The sequence below is a fragment of the Balaenoptera acutorostrata genome, chromosome 1, assembly GCF_949987535.1.
Source record: "Balaenoptera acutorostrata chromosome 1, mBalAcu1.1, whole genome shotgun sequence".
In the NCBI taxonomy this organism is placed as follows: domain Eukaryota; kingdom Metazoa; phylum Chordata; class Mammalia; order Artiodactyla; family Balaenopteridae; genus Balaenoptera; species Balaenoptera acutorostrata.
Genome location: NC_080064.1, coordinates 22,381,573 through 22,397,291, shown reverse-complemented (window position 1 = coordinate 22,397,291; position 15,719 = coordinate 22,381,573). Strand labels below are relative to the sequence as shown.

General features: G+C 44.5%; 1 protein-coding gene and 1 long non-coding RNA gene across 2 annotated transcripts; both read right to left on the bottom strand.

Annotated features, from left to right (window-relative positions):
- Positions 1 to 7,622: 7,622 nt before the first annotated feature.
- Positions 7,623 to 10,187, bottom strand: LOC102999500 (uncharacterized). The gene is made up of 3 exons (XR_450019.2): positions 9,675 to 10,187; positions 9,349 to 9,532; positions 7,623 to 7,695 (listed from the first exon to the last, which is right to left on the bottom strand). It is a non-coding gene; the product is annotated as an uncharacterized LOC102999500 (long non-coding RNA).
- Positions 10,188 to 12,353: 2,166 nt separating this feature from the next.
- On the bottom strand, positions 12,354 to 14,437 carry ATP5IF1 (ATP synthase inhibitory factor subunit 1). The gene is made up of 3 exons (XM_007170517.3): positions 14,279 to 14,437; positions 14,093 to 14,184; positions 12,354 to 12,625 (listed from the first exon to the last, which is right to left on the bottom strand). The coding sequence occupies exons 1-3, from the start codon at positions 14,363 to 14,365 to the stop codon at positions 12,481 to 12,483; spliced, it is 324 nt and encodes a 107-aa protein (XP_007170579.1). The 5' UTR covers positions 14,366 to 14,437; the 3' UTR covers positions 12,354 to 12,480.
- Positions 14,438 to 15,719: the final 1,282 nt, after the last annotated feature.

The window sequence follows — 15,719 nt, the reverse complement described above, 5'->3', positions numbered from 1 at the left end:
GGAGAGGTAGTGCTAATTACAGAGCTGACCGCCAGATCTTTGGAGATCAGAGCACACAGCCCGGTTCCTCTGGCCTCCGGGAAGGCTCCATCTTAAAATGTACCAGACCCAGGGAATCCAGCTTATTTGTGGAGTCTCTGGAAAAGCCTTCATTCATTGAAATGTCCATGGCAACCTCAGGTCTAACCTCAGTCCCTGTTGCTGCAGTTTCCCCTCTTCTGCTCCCTTGGGGCCTCCCACCCTGTCTTCCATCCCCCTCTTCTAAAAACTTTGTGACAAGGTATTGTACTGTTTTTTTTTTTCTCACCTCTCTCTGGCCACTCCTTCTCTGACTCCTCTTTCTCCTCCCACCTCCTGGAACGTGGGTGTTCCCCTAGTTACTGTTTTCATCTTTCCTCTCTCCAGGCACACTCTCCCTCCCTGATCTCATCCATTTCCTGGCCTTCAACTCTCCATTTGGAAGTAAGTCGCTTCTACCAGCACCTCAGCACCTCAAAGCTGAATTCGTCTTCTTCTTTTCCCTTCCCACAGCCTCTTCACAGTTTTTCTTCAGAGCTCCACTTTTTGTTTCAGTTTTAAAGTTACTGTTTACTTGGGACAGAGAATCCCGACAGGAGCGAAAGTGGACTGGATGACCTCCGACATCCCCTCTGAGACTTGCTGGGTCTAGGCTTAGTATTCCAAAGACGACCCTCTGACTTGGTCATCTAACTCCAGTCTCTTGGGAGAAGTAAATTAATCTCACCCTCTTATGAGCTCAGACACTTGGGCTGGGGTTCTATTATAACACTTATCACAGTCTACCTTGGGTTGTATTTTTCTGTGTACATGTCTTATCGGACCCTTTTGATTATAAGTTTCTTGAGGACAGGGTCCACATCTTAACATCTTTGTCTTCTGCCCTATGCCACCTAGCACAATGTCCTGCCAATAACATGTTCTTGTTGACTAAATCTTCCTTTGAATTGAACTCCCCTCGGAATCACCCCCCACCCCAATATGTCAGATTCAGCTTTTATTTTCAAAATCTACTCTGTAATGTCAATGTTTAGATCAGCTTTACTGGTATTTCATCGGCTACAGAATAAAGGTCAAACCTCTAGATTGACATTCAATATCTGCCAAGATCTGCCTCAATTTACCTTTCTAGCCCTATCACTGGCCACCTTCATGTTCCTTGTTTGATCTTCACGCCTTTCTCTGCAAAGCTCTGGCCACTGAACTCCAACCCAGCAATCAATGCCTTTATTGGTAACTGTGGCCTGAATGAAGGCTTCAAAATCCTACTTCCTATAGAAAGTATTGCTTCTTTAGCTCAGCTGAAAATAATCTCTCCCACTGTTCAACTCCTCAGCACATTGTTTCTACCTTTTTGTACCACTGGCCTTCAAATTTGATACAGCCTTGTTATGGTGTCTGAATGTCTTACCCTTTCTCTCCAACTAACAATGGAATATATTATTGACCACTTTTGCAAAGTGAGGAAACTCGAGTTCAGAAAAGTAAAACTTTGTGTCAAGGTCATACAATGTCTTCTTTTGACTGCACCAGACTGTGTCAGAACTCCTTTAAGGCAGGAACTGTGTCTCTCTATCCCCCACTAGCATGTAGTGAGTCCTCAGGAAATACTTTTGAATTAATGAATATGAGTTGCTCTCCTTTGTAGAATGACCCTTCAGAACCTTCAAGGAAGCGACTAAATCATTCCCAAGGCTTCACTTACAAAGCTAGTGAATTTGTGAAAAGCAAGAGATACTGATATTCTCAATTGGATGAGATTTTTGTGACCCAAACTCCTTGGAAGGAAAGCTCAGAAGGGACGCAGATACTACCATTTACTGAGCTCCAACAACAGTCCAGAATACATCTGTTATCTCATGTAACTCTCACCACAATCTCATGAAGTAGGCATTATGGCCCCATTTGACAGATGAGGATACTGAAGCTAAAGAGGTGTGTTGACAAAGTTCAGACGACTTAGTAATATGTTGAGTAAGGATTCAAACCTAGTCAGGGATGACTCCAAAGCAGAAACTCACTGCACCACTGATGAGAGAAAGACCTGAATATGTAAGAAGCAGGCTAGCACAAGGAACTGATGCATAAAGCAGAATTCCAATATATTAATTGGGAGTGAGAAACATAATTGTCAAGTGGCCTATAATTGATGGGGCAGTACATCCCTCTTTATAGGACAGCCTCCATGAAAAGCCAAATTATCATCTGAAGGTGGCTAGGGCATTTAGAATCTGAGCAAAAGGAGCCAGTGAAAAGATGAATCCCTGAACTAACTCCACTCAGAGCAAAACTGCTGGTTAGGGCTCCGGCTTCTTCCCTCTCTCTTTCATTCACTAAACATTTATTGACCATCTAGTGTGTACCAGGCACTGTGCTGGGCTCTGGAAGTCCAGCGGTGAAGCTTTCAGCCCAGGAGGACATGGCCAGGTGACATTGCCTGGGTTTGTTCCTCCCCTCCCCCATGCCTTGTATTTTTGGCTCGGAAAGATCCACCTCCTGTTGCCATACTCTCCACTCTTGCATCAGCTGTGTTGAGGCCACTGATTGGCCAAAGCTTTTTTTATTCCTCAATCACATTCCAGTCCTGAAGATACATCTAGGTTGGATTTGAAATGTTTCCGAGGTTTCTTTAGCTTCAGACCCTCTCGCAGATTTTAACCCTAATGGGATTCTCATCTGTTCTGTATTTATTCTTCCTAAATTAATTTTCTAATCCCCAATTCTGGGATCACTTTACTATAGTAGAATATTCTTGTACCCTGACCAGATCTGGGGCTATGATTTACCAGTCCAGATGTAATTTTCTGAGCTCTTATTGTTTTGCCACGCGCTCCCCTCCCATCTCAGAATATAATTTCTGCCTTGGGGGAATTTCAGGAAAGAAACCCAACTCCAGCTGGTTTATTTGATAAAACCAAAGCAGACTCAACCTCTGTGGCTTATTCATACATTCATTCATTTAATTACTCATTAAGCAGGCATTTGGCTAGGTGCTGAGGGAGGTCCTTCTGGCTGACAGGTCCTGAGCTGTCAAGCTATACAACCAAAATTGAAACTGTACCCAGGAGTTGTGCATTAGGGGGCACAACAGCCACAGACTCTTGAAAACAGAGCCAACTCTCTCCTTCTAAGAGCACTGCCCAGGAGTCAGGCAACTAGGGTGCTAGGTTTTAGCTATGTGACCCAAAAGTGAATTTTTTTTCATCTCTTGGAATCTGTTTCCTCATCTGGAAAACAAAGGAATTGAAATTAGCTCTAACCCTCCAGAGCCACTGTGGAAAGAACTGATGTTGGGCAATACATATAATTCGGGTTCATCGATTGTATCCTGAGGACAGAAATCTTCAAAAAGGTTTCAAAAAGTTCACCCCTCTTAATAAATAAAACAAAAAACCCGACGAGCCCCAGTTTGGTTTTGTCGGCTGTGAGCCCTCAGCGCACCCTGCAGGCAGGACTCCGCTATAGCTCAGAACGGGCTGGGGAAAAAGGTGGTTTTTCAGTTCACAGAAATGGTCAGGTCCTGAAAAGAGGTCAGGCAACAGCTAAGTAAAGATTGTGTGGTTGCTGAGGATTCCCCTGCTGCCACCAGGAACCAGACTCCCCAAAGACCCCCAGCCCGAATACACTTCCCCTTGTTTTGGCTTACTCTCATCTTACAGGCAGGAATCCTGGGGTCTAGAGAGAAGGCATTTGCCCAAGGTTCCCCAGGAAGTTGGCCACAGAGCAGTATTTAGAACCTTGGGGTCCGGGCCCCCAGTCCAGGGCCACCTGCACCACAACAGACTGCGCCAGGAGCCTCACATTTCCAGAAAGAAGTGTTTTTGCTCTGGTGTTTTGCTCACCCTCTTTCCCCCTCTCCTCCAGGCCTAGAGGCTCCAGATATCCCATTCTCAGACAATCACCCTGAGGCCTGTCACTGGAGCAATGCCCCAGGGCCTTGCCACCAACCTGTTCCACCTCTTCCTACCCTCAAAAGCCTTTCGTTACCCCCCCCCCCCCAAAAGTTGTACTTGGGAGCAGGATATCAGAGTTGAAGGGTCCAATTCTTATAGTTTATAGCTGTGTGAACCTGGGCAAGTCACTTCACCTCTCTGAACTTGCTTCCCGTTATGTAAAATGGGGCAATAACGTTTACCTTCACAGGGACTATTGTGAGGATGAGAGCTGATACATACAAATCCCTTAACAAGGCTTGATGCAGATTAAGTGTTCAGTAAACTGTAATTATCATTTAAATTGTTACTGTTGTTCTTATTTTAAAGTACCTAGCTCAGTGACTGGTAGGTTGTTGGGTGTTCAAGAAAGGTGGTTATCACCATTAAATTAAAAAATTTGGATCACGAAGCCTGGCATTTAGCGGGTACTGAATAAACGTTGGTTAGTAATGTTGCTTTTTTGACCCAAGGGCACCCAGTACATTTGCAGCCTAAAGGTCTCTCCTTCGCAAACGCAGCGGCTCTTACTTCTTTTCGCTCAGCAACAGGCTTCTCTTATGAAAACCACGGCGGCCAATGAGCAGGGAGGTGGGCGGGGTTTATCTGGCAGCCAATAGCAGCCCGCAGCGGCACTCAGGATAGGCCCAGGCTGGTTTCCAGGCTGGTTAGGGAAGCTAAACCCCCAGGCTGATTGCTGAGCGGAGGGGTGTCTCCAAATTCTCCTTGCTCTGCTTATCAACCGGGCTCTGATTGGTGAGGACTGCGGCGGCCCGCCCCTCCCTCCGCCCGATACCGCCCCTGTGGGAGGGGGCGTGGACTACCCCATTCGCTTTCCATTTCTTTTTTTCCTCTTTCCTTTTCTTCTTCTAATGAACTTTTGGTTTTAGTTCATGTTTTTCCCTTCCAAATTATGTGACACACATTATTGCAGAAGATTGGAAAATACAGAAAAGTATAAAGATACAAAAGAAATAACCCGAAATGATATTCCTCCACCCCTCCTTTTTTAAAAAATGTTTTTCAGGCTTTCTACCCTAACCTGGTATTACTCCTGTTCTTTGTTCTATTGTAAAAGTGTAAAACTGGAAGCGACCAAAATGCTCATCAGAAAGGACTGGTTAAAGTAATAAACAGATTCTTCCACACAAGGGAACATAACGCAACAAAGAAGCAGAAGGAGACAGCTCTACGTGCTCTGTTGTAGGTGCTCTACGTGAAATGAAAAGGTGTGCTGGATTTTTTTTTTTTATAAATATGCTTTAAAAAATTTTTTTTCTATTTCTTTAATTAATTAATTATTTATTTTTTGGGGCTGTGTTGGGTCTTCGTTGCTGCACGCAGGCTTTCTCTAGTTGCGCCGGGCAAGCGGGGACTACTTTTCATTGCAGTGCGCGAGCTTCTCATTGCAATGGCTTCTCTTGTTGCGGAGCACGGGCTCTAGGGGCGCAGGCTTCAGTAGTTGCAGCACGCAGGCTCAGTAGTTGTGGCTTGTGGGCTCTAGAGCGCAGGCTCAGTAGTTGTGGCGCATGGGCTTAGTTGCCCCGCAGCACGTGGAATCTTCCCGGACCAGGGCACGAACCGTGTCCCTTGCACGGGCAGGCGGATTCTCAACCAGTGCGCCAGTAGGGAAGCCCAGGTGTGCTGGATTTAATGTTAGGTTAAAACAAAGAAACAAAAAACCAAGTTGCACAGTGATACATTTAGAATGATGTCATAGATATGTTCGTGATTACACAGAGGCAACAAAAGTCTGGAAGGATGTGCAGTTTGCAACAAACTGTTAGGGTCCAGTTACCTCTGAGATAAAGGGATAATAGAGAAATTATAAGACTTAATACACTACACTTATTTAATAATTGTTTAAAAGCCAAGATGTATTACGTTTGTAACTTAAAAAAAAAAAAGATCCTTTTGAAGAGCGGGGGTGGTGGGGGAAATCCCTTCAAAATTCTAATCCTACTACCAAGAGAGAATCAATGTTAACATGTTGGCTTTTATTTTTTTGTGTATATTTATTTATTATTTATTTATTATATATAATATAATATATTACTATTATATATTTATTCTTTAACCTATGCTTATATTTACAGTATATAAATTATGTATGGTTGTGTAGCCTGCTTTTTCCACTTACTACATTTCGTGATAATTTTCAAAATATTAAATATTCCTTAATTTTTAAAAAATTCATAATAACGTGATTTTACTGATAGGTCATGTTGTTTTTAGTAATTTTTAAAAATAAATTTATTTATTTACTTACTTATTTTTGGGTGTGTTGGGGCTTCGTTGCTGCGTGTGCGCTTTCTTTAGTTGTGGCGAGCGGGGGCTACTCTTCGTTGTGGTGCGAGGGCTTCTCATTGTGGTGGCTTCTCTTGTTGCGGAGCACAGGCTCTAGGCACGCAGGCTTCAGTAGTTGTGGCACGCGGGCTCAGTAGTTGTGGCACACAGGCTTTGTTGCTCGTGGCATGTGGGATCCTCCTGGACCAGGTCTCGAACCTGTGTCCCGTGCATTAGCAGGTGGATTCTCAACCACTGCACCACCAGGGAAGTCCCTCTTTTTTTTTTTTTAATTGAGGTAAAATTGGTTTATAACATTATGTTTCATGCATACAACATTATAATTTGACTTCTGCATATACCATAGCATGCTCACCACCAAAAGTGTAGTTTCCATCTGTCACCATACAGTTGACCCCCTTTACCCATTTGGCCCTTCCTCCACCCTGTTTCCCCTCTGGTAACAACCAATCTGTTCTCTATGTGTTTGTTTTTGTTTTGCTTGTTCATTTATTTTTGTTTTTTAATATTCCACATATAAGTGAAATAATATGGTATTTGTCTTTCTCCGTCTGACTTATTTCACTTAGCATAATACCCTCAATGTCCACCCATGTTGTTGCAAATAACAAGATTTCTTCTTTTTTTATGGTATTCCATTGTATATTTATACAACATCTTTATTCGTTCATCCATTGACGGGCACTGAGGTTGTTTCCATATCTTGGCTATTGTAAACAATGCTGCAATGAACATAGAGGTGCATATATCTTTTCAAATTAGTGTCCTTAAACATTTCTTTCTTTCTTTCTTTTTTTTTTGACCATGTTGCGGGGCTTGCGGGATCTGTTTCCTGACCAGGAGTTGAACCCGGGCCATGGCAGTGAAAGTGTGAAGCCCTAACCACTGGACCGCCAAGGAATTCCCCTTAAACATAATTTTTAATGGTTGCAGAATGTTCATGTGTCATATAATTTGTTCATTAATACCTATTGCTGGACATTTTTCACTACTTTATATCAAAATGAGATAAAACTCTTACATACAAAATATTGCATTATATTCCTGATTAGTTCCCCAGGTTAAATTTCTAGAAGCAAATTCATGAGTCAAAGGCTATGAACAAATACATTTCTCTTGATGCTAATTGTAAAAACTTTTAGAAGTTTATTTCTGTGAATGTTATTGATGCCTTCCTTAGGCCGGGCTGCCATAACAAAATATCATAGACTGGGTAGCTTAAAAAAACGAAATTAATTTTGTCACAGTTCTGGAGCCTGGAAGTCCAAGATAAGGTGCCAGTATGTTCATGTACCGGGGAGAGCTCTCTTCCTGGCTTGCAAATGGCTGTCTTCTCCCTGTGTCCACAGATGGCAGAGAGTGAGCAAGCAAGCTCTCTGGTGTCTCTTCTTATAAGGGCACTAATCCCGTCATGAGGGTCCCACTCTCAGGACCTCATCTAAAATCACAGAATGGGAGAAAATTTTTGTGAATTATATATCTAGTATCCAGAGTATATAAGGAATTTTGGGGGCTTCCCTGGTGGCACAGTGGTTGAGAATCTGCCTGCTAATGCAGGGGACACGGGTTCGAGCCCTGGTCTGGGAAGATCCCACATGCCGCGGAGCAACTGGGCCCGTGAGCCACAATTACTGAGCCTGCGCATCTGGAGCCTGTACTCCGCAACAAGAGAGGCCGCGATAGTGAGAGGCCCGCGCGCCGTGATGAAGAGTGGCCCCCGCTTGCCACAACTAGAGAAAGCCCTCGCACAGAAACGAAGACCCAACACAGTCAAAAATAAATAAAATAAATAAGGAATTTTGGGGGCTTCCCTGGTGGCGCAGTGGTTAAAAATCCGCTTGCCAATGCAGGGGACACGGGTTTGAGCCTTGGTCCGGGAAGATCCCACATGCCACGGATCAACTAAGCCTGTGTGCCACAACTACTGAGCCTGCGCTCTAGAGCCCGTGAGTCACAACTACTGAAGCCCATGTGCCACAACTACTGAAGGCTGCGTGCCTAGAGCCTGTGCTCTGCAACAAGAGAAGTCACTGCAATGAGAAGCCCTTGCACCGCAACGAAGAGTAGTCCCCGCCCGCCGCAACTAGAGACAGCCTGTGCACAGCAACGGAAGACCCAATGCAGCCAATAAATAAATAAATAAATAAATAAATAAAATCTATATAAAAAATAAATAAAATAAAGAATTCTGGAAACTCAACAACAAGAAGACAATCCAATTCAAAATAGGCAAAGGACTTGAATGGGTGTTTATTTAAAGAAGATATACAAACGGCCTATTGGCCAATATCATTAGTCATCAGGAAAATGCAAATCAAAACCACAATGAGCTACCACTTTACACACACTAGGATAGCTAGAGTCAAAAAGTCAGATATAACAAGTGTTAGTGAGGATGTGGAGAAACTGGAACTCTGTACATTGCTGGTGGGGATGCAAAATGCCACTGTGGAAAAACAATTTGGCAGTTCCTCACTAAGTTAAACATAGAATTACCCTATGACCCAGCAATTTCACTCCAAGGTATGTATCCAAAAGAATTGAAAACAGGTGTCCAAACAAATACTCATACAGGAATGTTTTTAGCAGCACTATTCACAACAGCCAAAAGGTGGAAACAAGCCAAATGTCTATCAATTGATGAATGGATAGTCAAAAGTGTGGTATATCCATACAATGGAATATTATTCTGCCATTTAAAAAATGGAGTGAAGTACTAAAACATGCTACGTGGATGAACCTTGAAAACCTTATTCTAAGTGAAAGAAGCTAGACACAAAATGTCACATATTGTATGATTCCATTTGCATGTGACATTCAGAACAGGCAAGTCAAGTCTATGGAGACAGAAATCAGACTAGTGGTTGCCAGGGGCTGGGTGGAGGGGTAAATGGAGAGTGACAGCCTAATGGGTATGGAATTTCCTTTTGGGGTGATGAAAATGTCTCAAACTAAATAGAGGCAATGTTTGCACAACATTGTGAAGATACTAAATGCCACTGAATTTTACACTTTAAATGGTTAATGATTCATTTTATGTTATGTGAATTTTACCTCAAGCTAATAAAAAGAATGATGAGCAAGGAGGTACCTGTGGCATCTGCTAATTGAGAGGTTGTGTCGGGTGGCACCAACGTGTGAAGTGTTGGCGTACATCTTGTACTTCTTTGTTCCTTTGCCTGCTCAGAAGCTTTTTGTTCCTTTCCAATGTTTCCAGTTTCCGTAAGTAGGGTACAAGTGGCTTAGGAGTTTTCTGCTCTAATAAAGGACTGCACCTAAAAAGAAGAGGGACAGGAGCAAAGGAGGGAGAGAGGATGGAAAGAAGGAAGGAGGAAGGAAGGACTAAGAAGTAGGAAACGGTGACTGATTCAGCTTACAAACGGCCAAATCAGCCCTGGGAAGATTCATAGAACTTACCACACTACCTCCTCCTCCCCCATTGCTCCCTCCAGGCTGCAGATAGAAAGGCTGAAGTATTGTCAATTCCCCAGGAACCAAGGGTCTCTCTCAATGCCAGGCTTTTTCGGATGCTGTCCCTCAGTCTTTTTTTTTTTTTTAATTTATTTACTTTTGGCTGCTTTGGGTCTCCGTTGCTGCGCTCGGGCTTTCTCTAGTTGCAGCGAGTGGGGGCTACTCTTCGTTGTAGTGCATGGGCTTCTCATTGAGGTGGCTTCTCTTGTTGCAGAGTACAGGCTCTAGGCACGCGGGCTTCAGTAACTGTGGCACGCAGGCTCAGTAGTTGTGGCTCATGGGCTCCAGAGCGCAGGCTCAGTAGTTGTGGCGCACGGGCTTAGTTGCTGTGTGGCATGTGGGATCTTCCCGGACCAGGGATCGAACCCGTGTCCCCTTCATTGGCAGGCGGATTCTTAACCGCTGAGCCACCAGGGAAGTCCCCTAAATATAATTTTTAATGAATACGTTTTAGAAATCTGAAAATGGAATACATAGGATATGCAGCAATGCATATTCAAGAATAGTGGAATAACCCAGGGTCGTCCCCAATTGTCCAGGCATGCCCCACCACCCCCAGCCTGTCCCACAGTGAGGAGGTAGCTAACAGGCAGCTGAACCGCTACACTGGAACTGCAACTCAAGACTGTGGGAGCAGGAGTTCTGAAGTAAAATCCTTGCTCAGCACAAACCTGGTTGTGTGACCTTGAGAAAGTTATTCACTATTCCCTGCTTCTGTTACTTTGGTTATAAAATTAAGCTAATGGTATGAACCTATTTACCAGAAATATCATGAGATTTAATGAGCAAACAATTATAAAGTGCGTAGTTGTGGCTCGCTGGCTCAGTAGTTGTGGCATGCGGGCCCTAGAGCGCAGGCTCAGTAGTTGTGGTGCATGGGCTTAGTTGGTCCGCGGCATGTGGGCTCTTCCCGGACCAGGGATTGAACCCGTGTCCCCTGCATTGACAGGCAGATTCTTAACCACTGTGCCACCAGGAAGTCCCAGTTTAAAAAAAATTTTTTATTTAGGTTTCGCCGGGTCTTAGTTGCAGCATGCGGGATGTTCGTTGTGGCATGAGGACTCTTAGTTGCGGCATGCATATGGGATGTGTTCCCCGATCAAGGATCGAACCCAGGTCCCTGCACTGGGAGTGCAGTCTTACCAACTGGACCACCAGGGAAGTCTCATAAAGCTCAGGTAGTCTTAAATTAGGCTGCTCCAAAAATTCATTTAACCTTTTTAAGAATTCAAACTCACGATTCCTCATTTTCACTTTAAAGTTCCAACTTTTTTCTTGTTTGATTCAATCATCATTAGACTGATTTTTATTTAAAATATAGGACAAGAGCAGATGGTACACTGCTATTGAGTAATCAACTCAGGAACATCATTCCCAATAAGGAAATTATTGATTGTAAGTCATGAAAAAAAACACTGTCATCTTCAAACTTGAGGTTGTTTTGTTTTGTTTTGTTTTGTTTTTGGCCACGTCGCTTGCGGGATCTTAGTTCTCCCATCAGGGATTGAACCTGGGCCCATGGCAGTGAAAGCAGGGAGTCCTAACCACTAGACTGCCAGGGAATCCCCAAACTTAAGAGATTTTGTATGCCTTTCTTTGGTCACAAAAATGCAAAATGCAAGATATTACTTGTTCCTCAACCAATTTTTAAACTTTTCAAATTTTGTAGTGTTCTAAAATTTTAAAAAATGTATATGACTTAATATAACCATTTCTTGCACTTCATCTTTGAGGTCATTTTGTTGCTGGCCACTAGAATCTCAGCACTCATACCTCAAGAGTACCATAAATAAACTTTTCATCAGCAGCATCATGGACAAGTTTTGGAAACAGCCATTGTGTCTGGTCTGCAAGGGCGGGGTCAATGACTTATCCAAGCTGTTATCACTCAATGGCCCTAAAGGCTTTTGTGTAATAGGGTCTTACAACAAAAGACTCATCACAGTTCTGGGGCAAATGATCTACTGAGCTGGAGAATTGAAAATGTCTTGCCAATGGCCCATAGGTCACTTGATGTTTTGTTTTGTTTTTTGTCTGGACGAATTACACAAGTAGTTTGTATAATAATTTAGCTAAACAAGGCCTTAAAGTCTAATTTGAGTCAAGAGCATACTCGGCAAAGCAAAATATAACCTAAGAAATAATTCTGATTCTGGGCTGTTAACAGATTTGATTAGGAGTCAAAACACCTGGATGCCAAGGCAACACATGATTTCTAATTCCAGCCTTCTCAACCTGCACAAGGATAATTAGAACAAGGATAACTAGTTCATATGAAGAGCTGTTTACTCCATTTTATAAATGCAAAATGGTGTGATTATTGATGGTGCCTTGAATTACACCTTTTTAAGCAATCACTCCTGTTTTCCAGGCTGCTCTTGACCTTACGTTTTGGATTGAGGTTTATTCCTTAAGAAGCTTTCTCTGAACACCTCTTGACTAGTGTCCGACAGCGAAAGGGGCCTTTCCATTCTCCGTGTCACATTGGTCCCCCCATGTTGCACAGCACTTATCACACTGTGCTTTGTCTCCAAGTTCCCTACTGCTGGTACCCTGTCTGATTCATTTTAGTGGTTCAGTAGTGTATCCCCCTACCCCTCTTCAGACAGAAGGCATTAGACACAGTTCACTGATGACAATTTATTATAATTTGTTGGAAGCATACCGATAGATATTAATTAAACCAGAACTATGTCTGATTTAATAGAAGTGGGCAATAACAGGTAGCCATGCTATAGGGAACTGTGTGCACTTAATCATCATCACGTTTTAGTTTCTTGATCGACTGCTTGTGCCGCTCAATTTCTTTCTGCAGGTGCTCAATCTCCTTCACGTGATGAGAGATCTCATTTTCATGGTGTTTCTTCAAGGCTGCCAGCTGTTCTTTAGCACGAGCTCTACAAGGACACAGGGGCTCTTGGTTTAATCCCAATCCTTCACCCCAAAGAGATCTCTAAGCATAATCTGAAATACCTAAGGCAAAGAACAGGAGTCCCAATCCCATGGGAGTCTGGCTGGTCATCCTCTTCTACCCTCTCAAGTCCCATCTTAAGAATACTCCATCTTAAGGTGTATCATTTTTAGGAGATGACCAAAAGGATTCCATTTTCCTGGTGCTAGTGCCTGAAATTCCACCACTAATGATGGATTCCTTTCAGGTTCAGTAGAAAACTCCAGAGAGGTACGACTTAAGTCCCTAACTGGGGGACTTATTAGAGGAACAACCCAGAGAACAGAATCACTTTTGGGGGGGAAAAAGAGCAAAAGGTGGGGGTGGGATATACGAAGGGGCATAGTTAAAGGACAAATATATGTGTCCTATCCCAGTTAATCTAGGGCTTTCTTTACCTGAGAACTGCAAGACCCACTGTAAAGGCCAAAATGAAGGGAAAAAAAAAAAGAAGCGGTCTCTCGCAGTACTTGGCAGTCCAAGTTTAGGTCTCAAGAAGGGATGATTCAAATGTTGGTTCGGCCACGTATGGGCCTCTGTTTTCCATAACTGTACAATGCAGGAGGCCAATTAGATGGTCTCTAAGGGCTGCACCTTGTCTCTCTGGTACGGCAGGTGCCATGGTGGTAATTCTTAAGAGTGAGCAAGAGAGGGTGGAGGAGAAAAGATAGGTCAAGGAGAAGCAGAAGCTAGATTAGTTCCACGCTGCTCCTCGCTGTGGATAGAAGTCACTGTAAGATAACTCGAGGTTGGTAAACAGGATAGGTAGGCCCAGCCCATGCCATACTCCTAAAAGCTGGGCTGGGTGGAGCAGGCCAAGTCTCCGAGGAGTGGGGGACGGGGTTCCAGCCATGAGCAGCTGCTAAATGCTCGTACGACCCACTCGCTCAGGCCAGTTGGAGAGGTGGTGGTGGTGGGTCTAGAAATGGCTGAGAGGGTCTGAGGAGTCAGGGAATCCATCCACGTGGGGCTAGCAAAGCTAAGGCCTGGGGTGATGGGTGGGTGAGGGCCAAGGGAGTCAGGCTCAGGGGGTCTGCATGTATTGGAACCGTCGGATCTAGACACTCTGGGAGGAATCTGGGGGGCGTTTGGCATGATGCGGGGTAAACTCCACGGGTGGGGATGGTAAATGACTCAGGAACAGATGAGCGGTGGTTGGCGAGTTCTGAAGACCCGCAGGTGGAAACGGCTTGGGTGTGGAGGCCTTGGGATTCGGCAGCGCACGGGAAGCGCCCTACAGGTGGCGACAGTCGGGTCCTCAAGTGTTGGGTGTAATGGGTTCAGGGGCCGGGAGTTCTACTGGGGGATGGGGCGCCCCAGGACGCCAGGGAGGGATGGGTGGGGCGACTGACAGTTGAAGAACTGGAAGGCCGTGAGAGATCTAGGGCTGGATTCGGGGTCCCGTGGGCCTCACCGGAAGTATCGCTCCTCTTCGGCCTGCTCTTTTTTCCCGAAGGCTCCACCGGCGTCCCGGACCGCGCCCGCACTGGAGCCGAGATTGTCTGCCTGCGGAGAGCGACGGGGGTATTGGTAAAGGTGAGGGCGGCAGAGACGGGATCTACGCTCAGGGCTGGGGCAACAGGCACCGCCGCCGACGTACCGATTCCGAGCCGAAGCCCCGGCCCTGCATGGCCCAGACGCTCCACACGCCGAACCGCGTCCGCGCCGCCAATGCCGTGGCTGCCATTGCTGTCAGTGAAGCACCCCTCCAGTGACCGGAGGTGCAGCTTCTTCGCAGGAGCTAACGGCGCTGCAGGTCGGGCCGCCAATCGTTTCGCTGGAGAGGCAGGATGAACCTGGGAGTAGCGAATCACGAGAGGGAGAGGCGGGGTTCCTGTAGTTTTCAGCGAATCCTGACCGACAGGCGGGCCTATTCGTAGCCAACCCCTAGCAAGGGCTCCAGGGTCAAAGGACTGGAGAAAAATAATGGAGGAGATAGGAGAAAAGCTAGAACAGAGGGGCAGAAGCTTAGATTTCGGCTCTCGGATTTATGAGAATTAGGCGTGACGTCCATCCCCACCTCACGATTCCAATCCTAAAGTTGTTATTATTAAGCATCCAAAGGAAGCTTTCCCTTTCCTGGACTACTAGCATCAATAAGATGGGTAATATGGGGTGGGGGTGGGCGGCTATGTCCAGGATGCCCTGACTTGGTCATTTAGGGTTGGGAAAAAAATTTTTTTTAAATGTATGTGTATATGGTCAATGTTCTTTTGTTGCACTGACATTTCACTCTCAAGTCTCAGCTTAAACGTCAGCTCAGAGAAAACCTCTCTGAGCTCCTTCGTCATTCTATCATAGCCCCCTGTTTTGTTCTTGCACCTTTGAGCTTATGAAGTTATTAGGACCTTGATCAATCAAGTAGGCACTGAATTAATATTTGCAAAATGTATTGATATGTTATCAAATGGGCTTGATAACAGGACTTTTGGCAATGTGGTGCAATGAAGTGGAAAAGAGCATAGGTAGGAGTCTAGGGACGGCTTTGCCTTGACCTTCCTTAAGCCATGTAACAAACGCGAACAAGATAATAGTTTATAGCCTTTGCCTAGGTCATTTTCTCCCTCTGGGCCCACTTTTTTCTCCTTTAGTTGAGAGGGTTGGGCCAGATCTTATGATTATAAAAATACCTTCTTTGCTTTCCATGAAATTGTTGAACTGTTTTTATTGATCATCTTTTGGTTGGAAAAATACCAGCCCTGGTTTGTATGAGTTAAATGGGAGGAAATAGCTGCAGGGCATATTTTCAGATGTTCATTTTAGAAAACTTGGAAAAACACGAAAGCAGAAGGCTAGAAATAATAATCACTCATAAGCCCACTATCTAGTAATAATTTTGTGTGTTTCTAGATATTTAAGTGCCATTCCCATTTCAGAAACTGTTTCTAGTTCTCAGATACTATTGTTTCTTGATTATCTCCTGGCTGGGCATCCAGTGGAGGGTCTTGCTGAGTTTGTGCAAAAGATCCATCTAGGTACTAGGATGGCTGTAATTAAAAAAAATGGAAAATAACAAGCATTGGTGAGGATGTGGAAAAATT

What these genes read in the sequence shown, in the direction of transcription:
- ATP5IF1 (XM_007170517.3), bottom strand. Translation starts at nt 14,365, where the DNA reads ATGGCAGCCACGGCATTGGCGGCGCGGACGCGGTTCGGCGTGTGGAGC. An exon ending in GGGGCTTCGGCTCGGAATCG is followed by an intron (nt 14,185 to 14,278) that starts GTACGTCGGCGG and finishes CGCTCTCCGCAG; the next exon opens with GCAGACAATCTCGGCTCCAG. An exon ending in GAAGAGGAGCGATACTTCCG is followed by an intron (nt 12,626 to 14,092) that starts GTGAGGCCCACG and finishes GTGTCCTTGTAG; the next exon opens with AGCTCGTGCTAAAGAACAGC.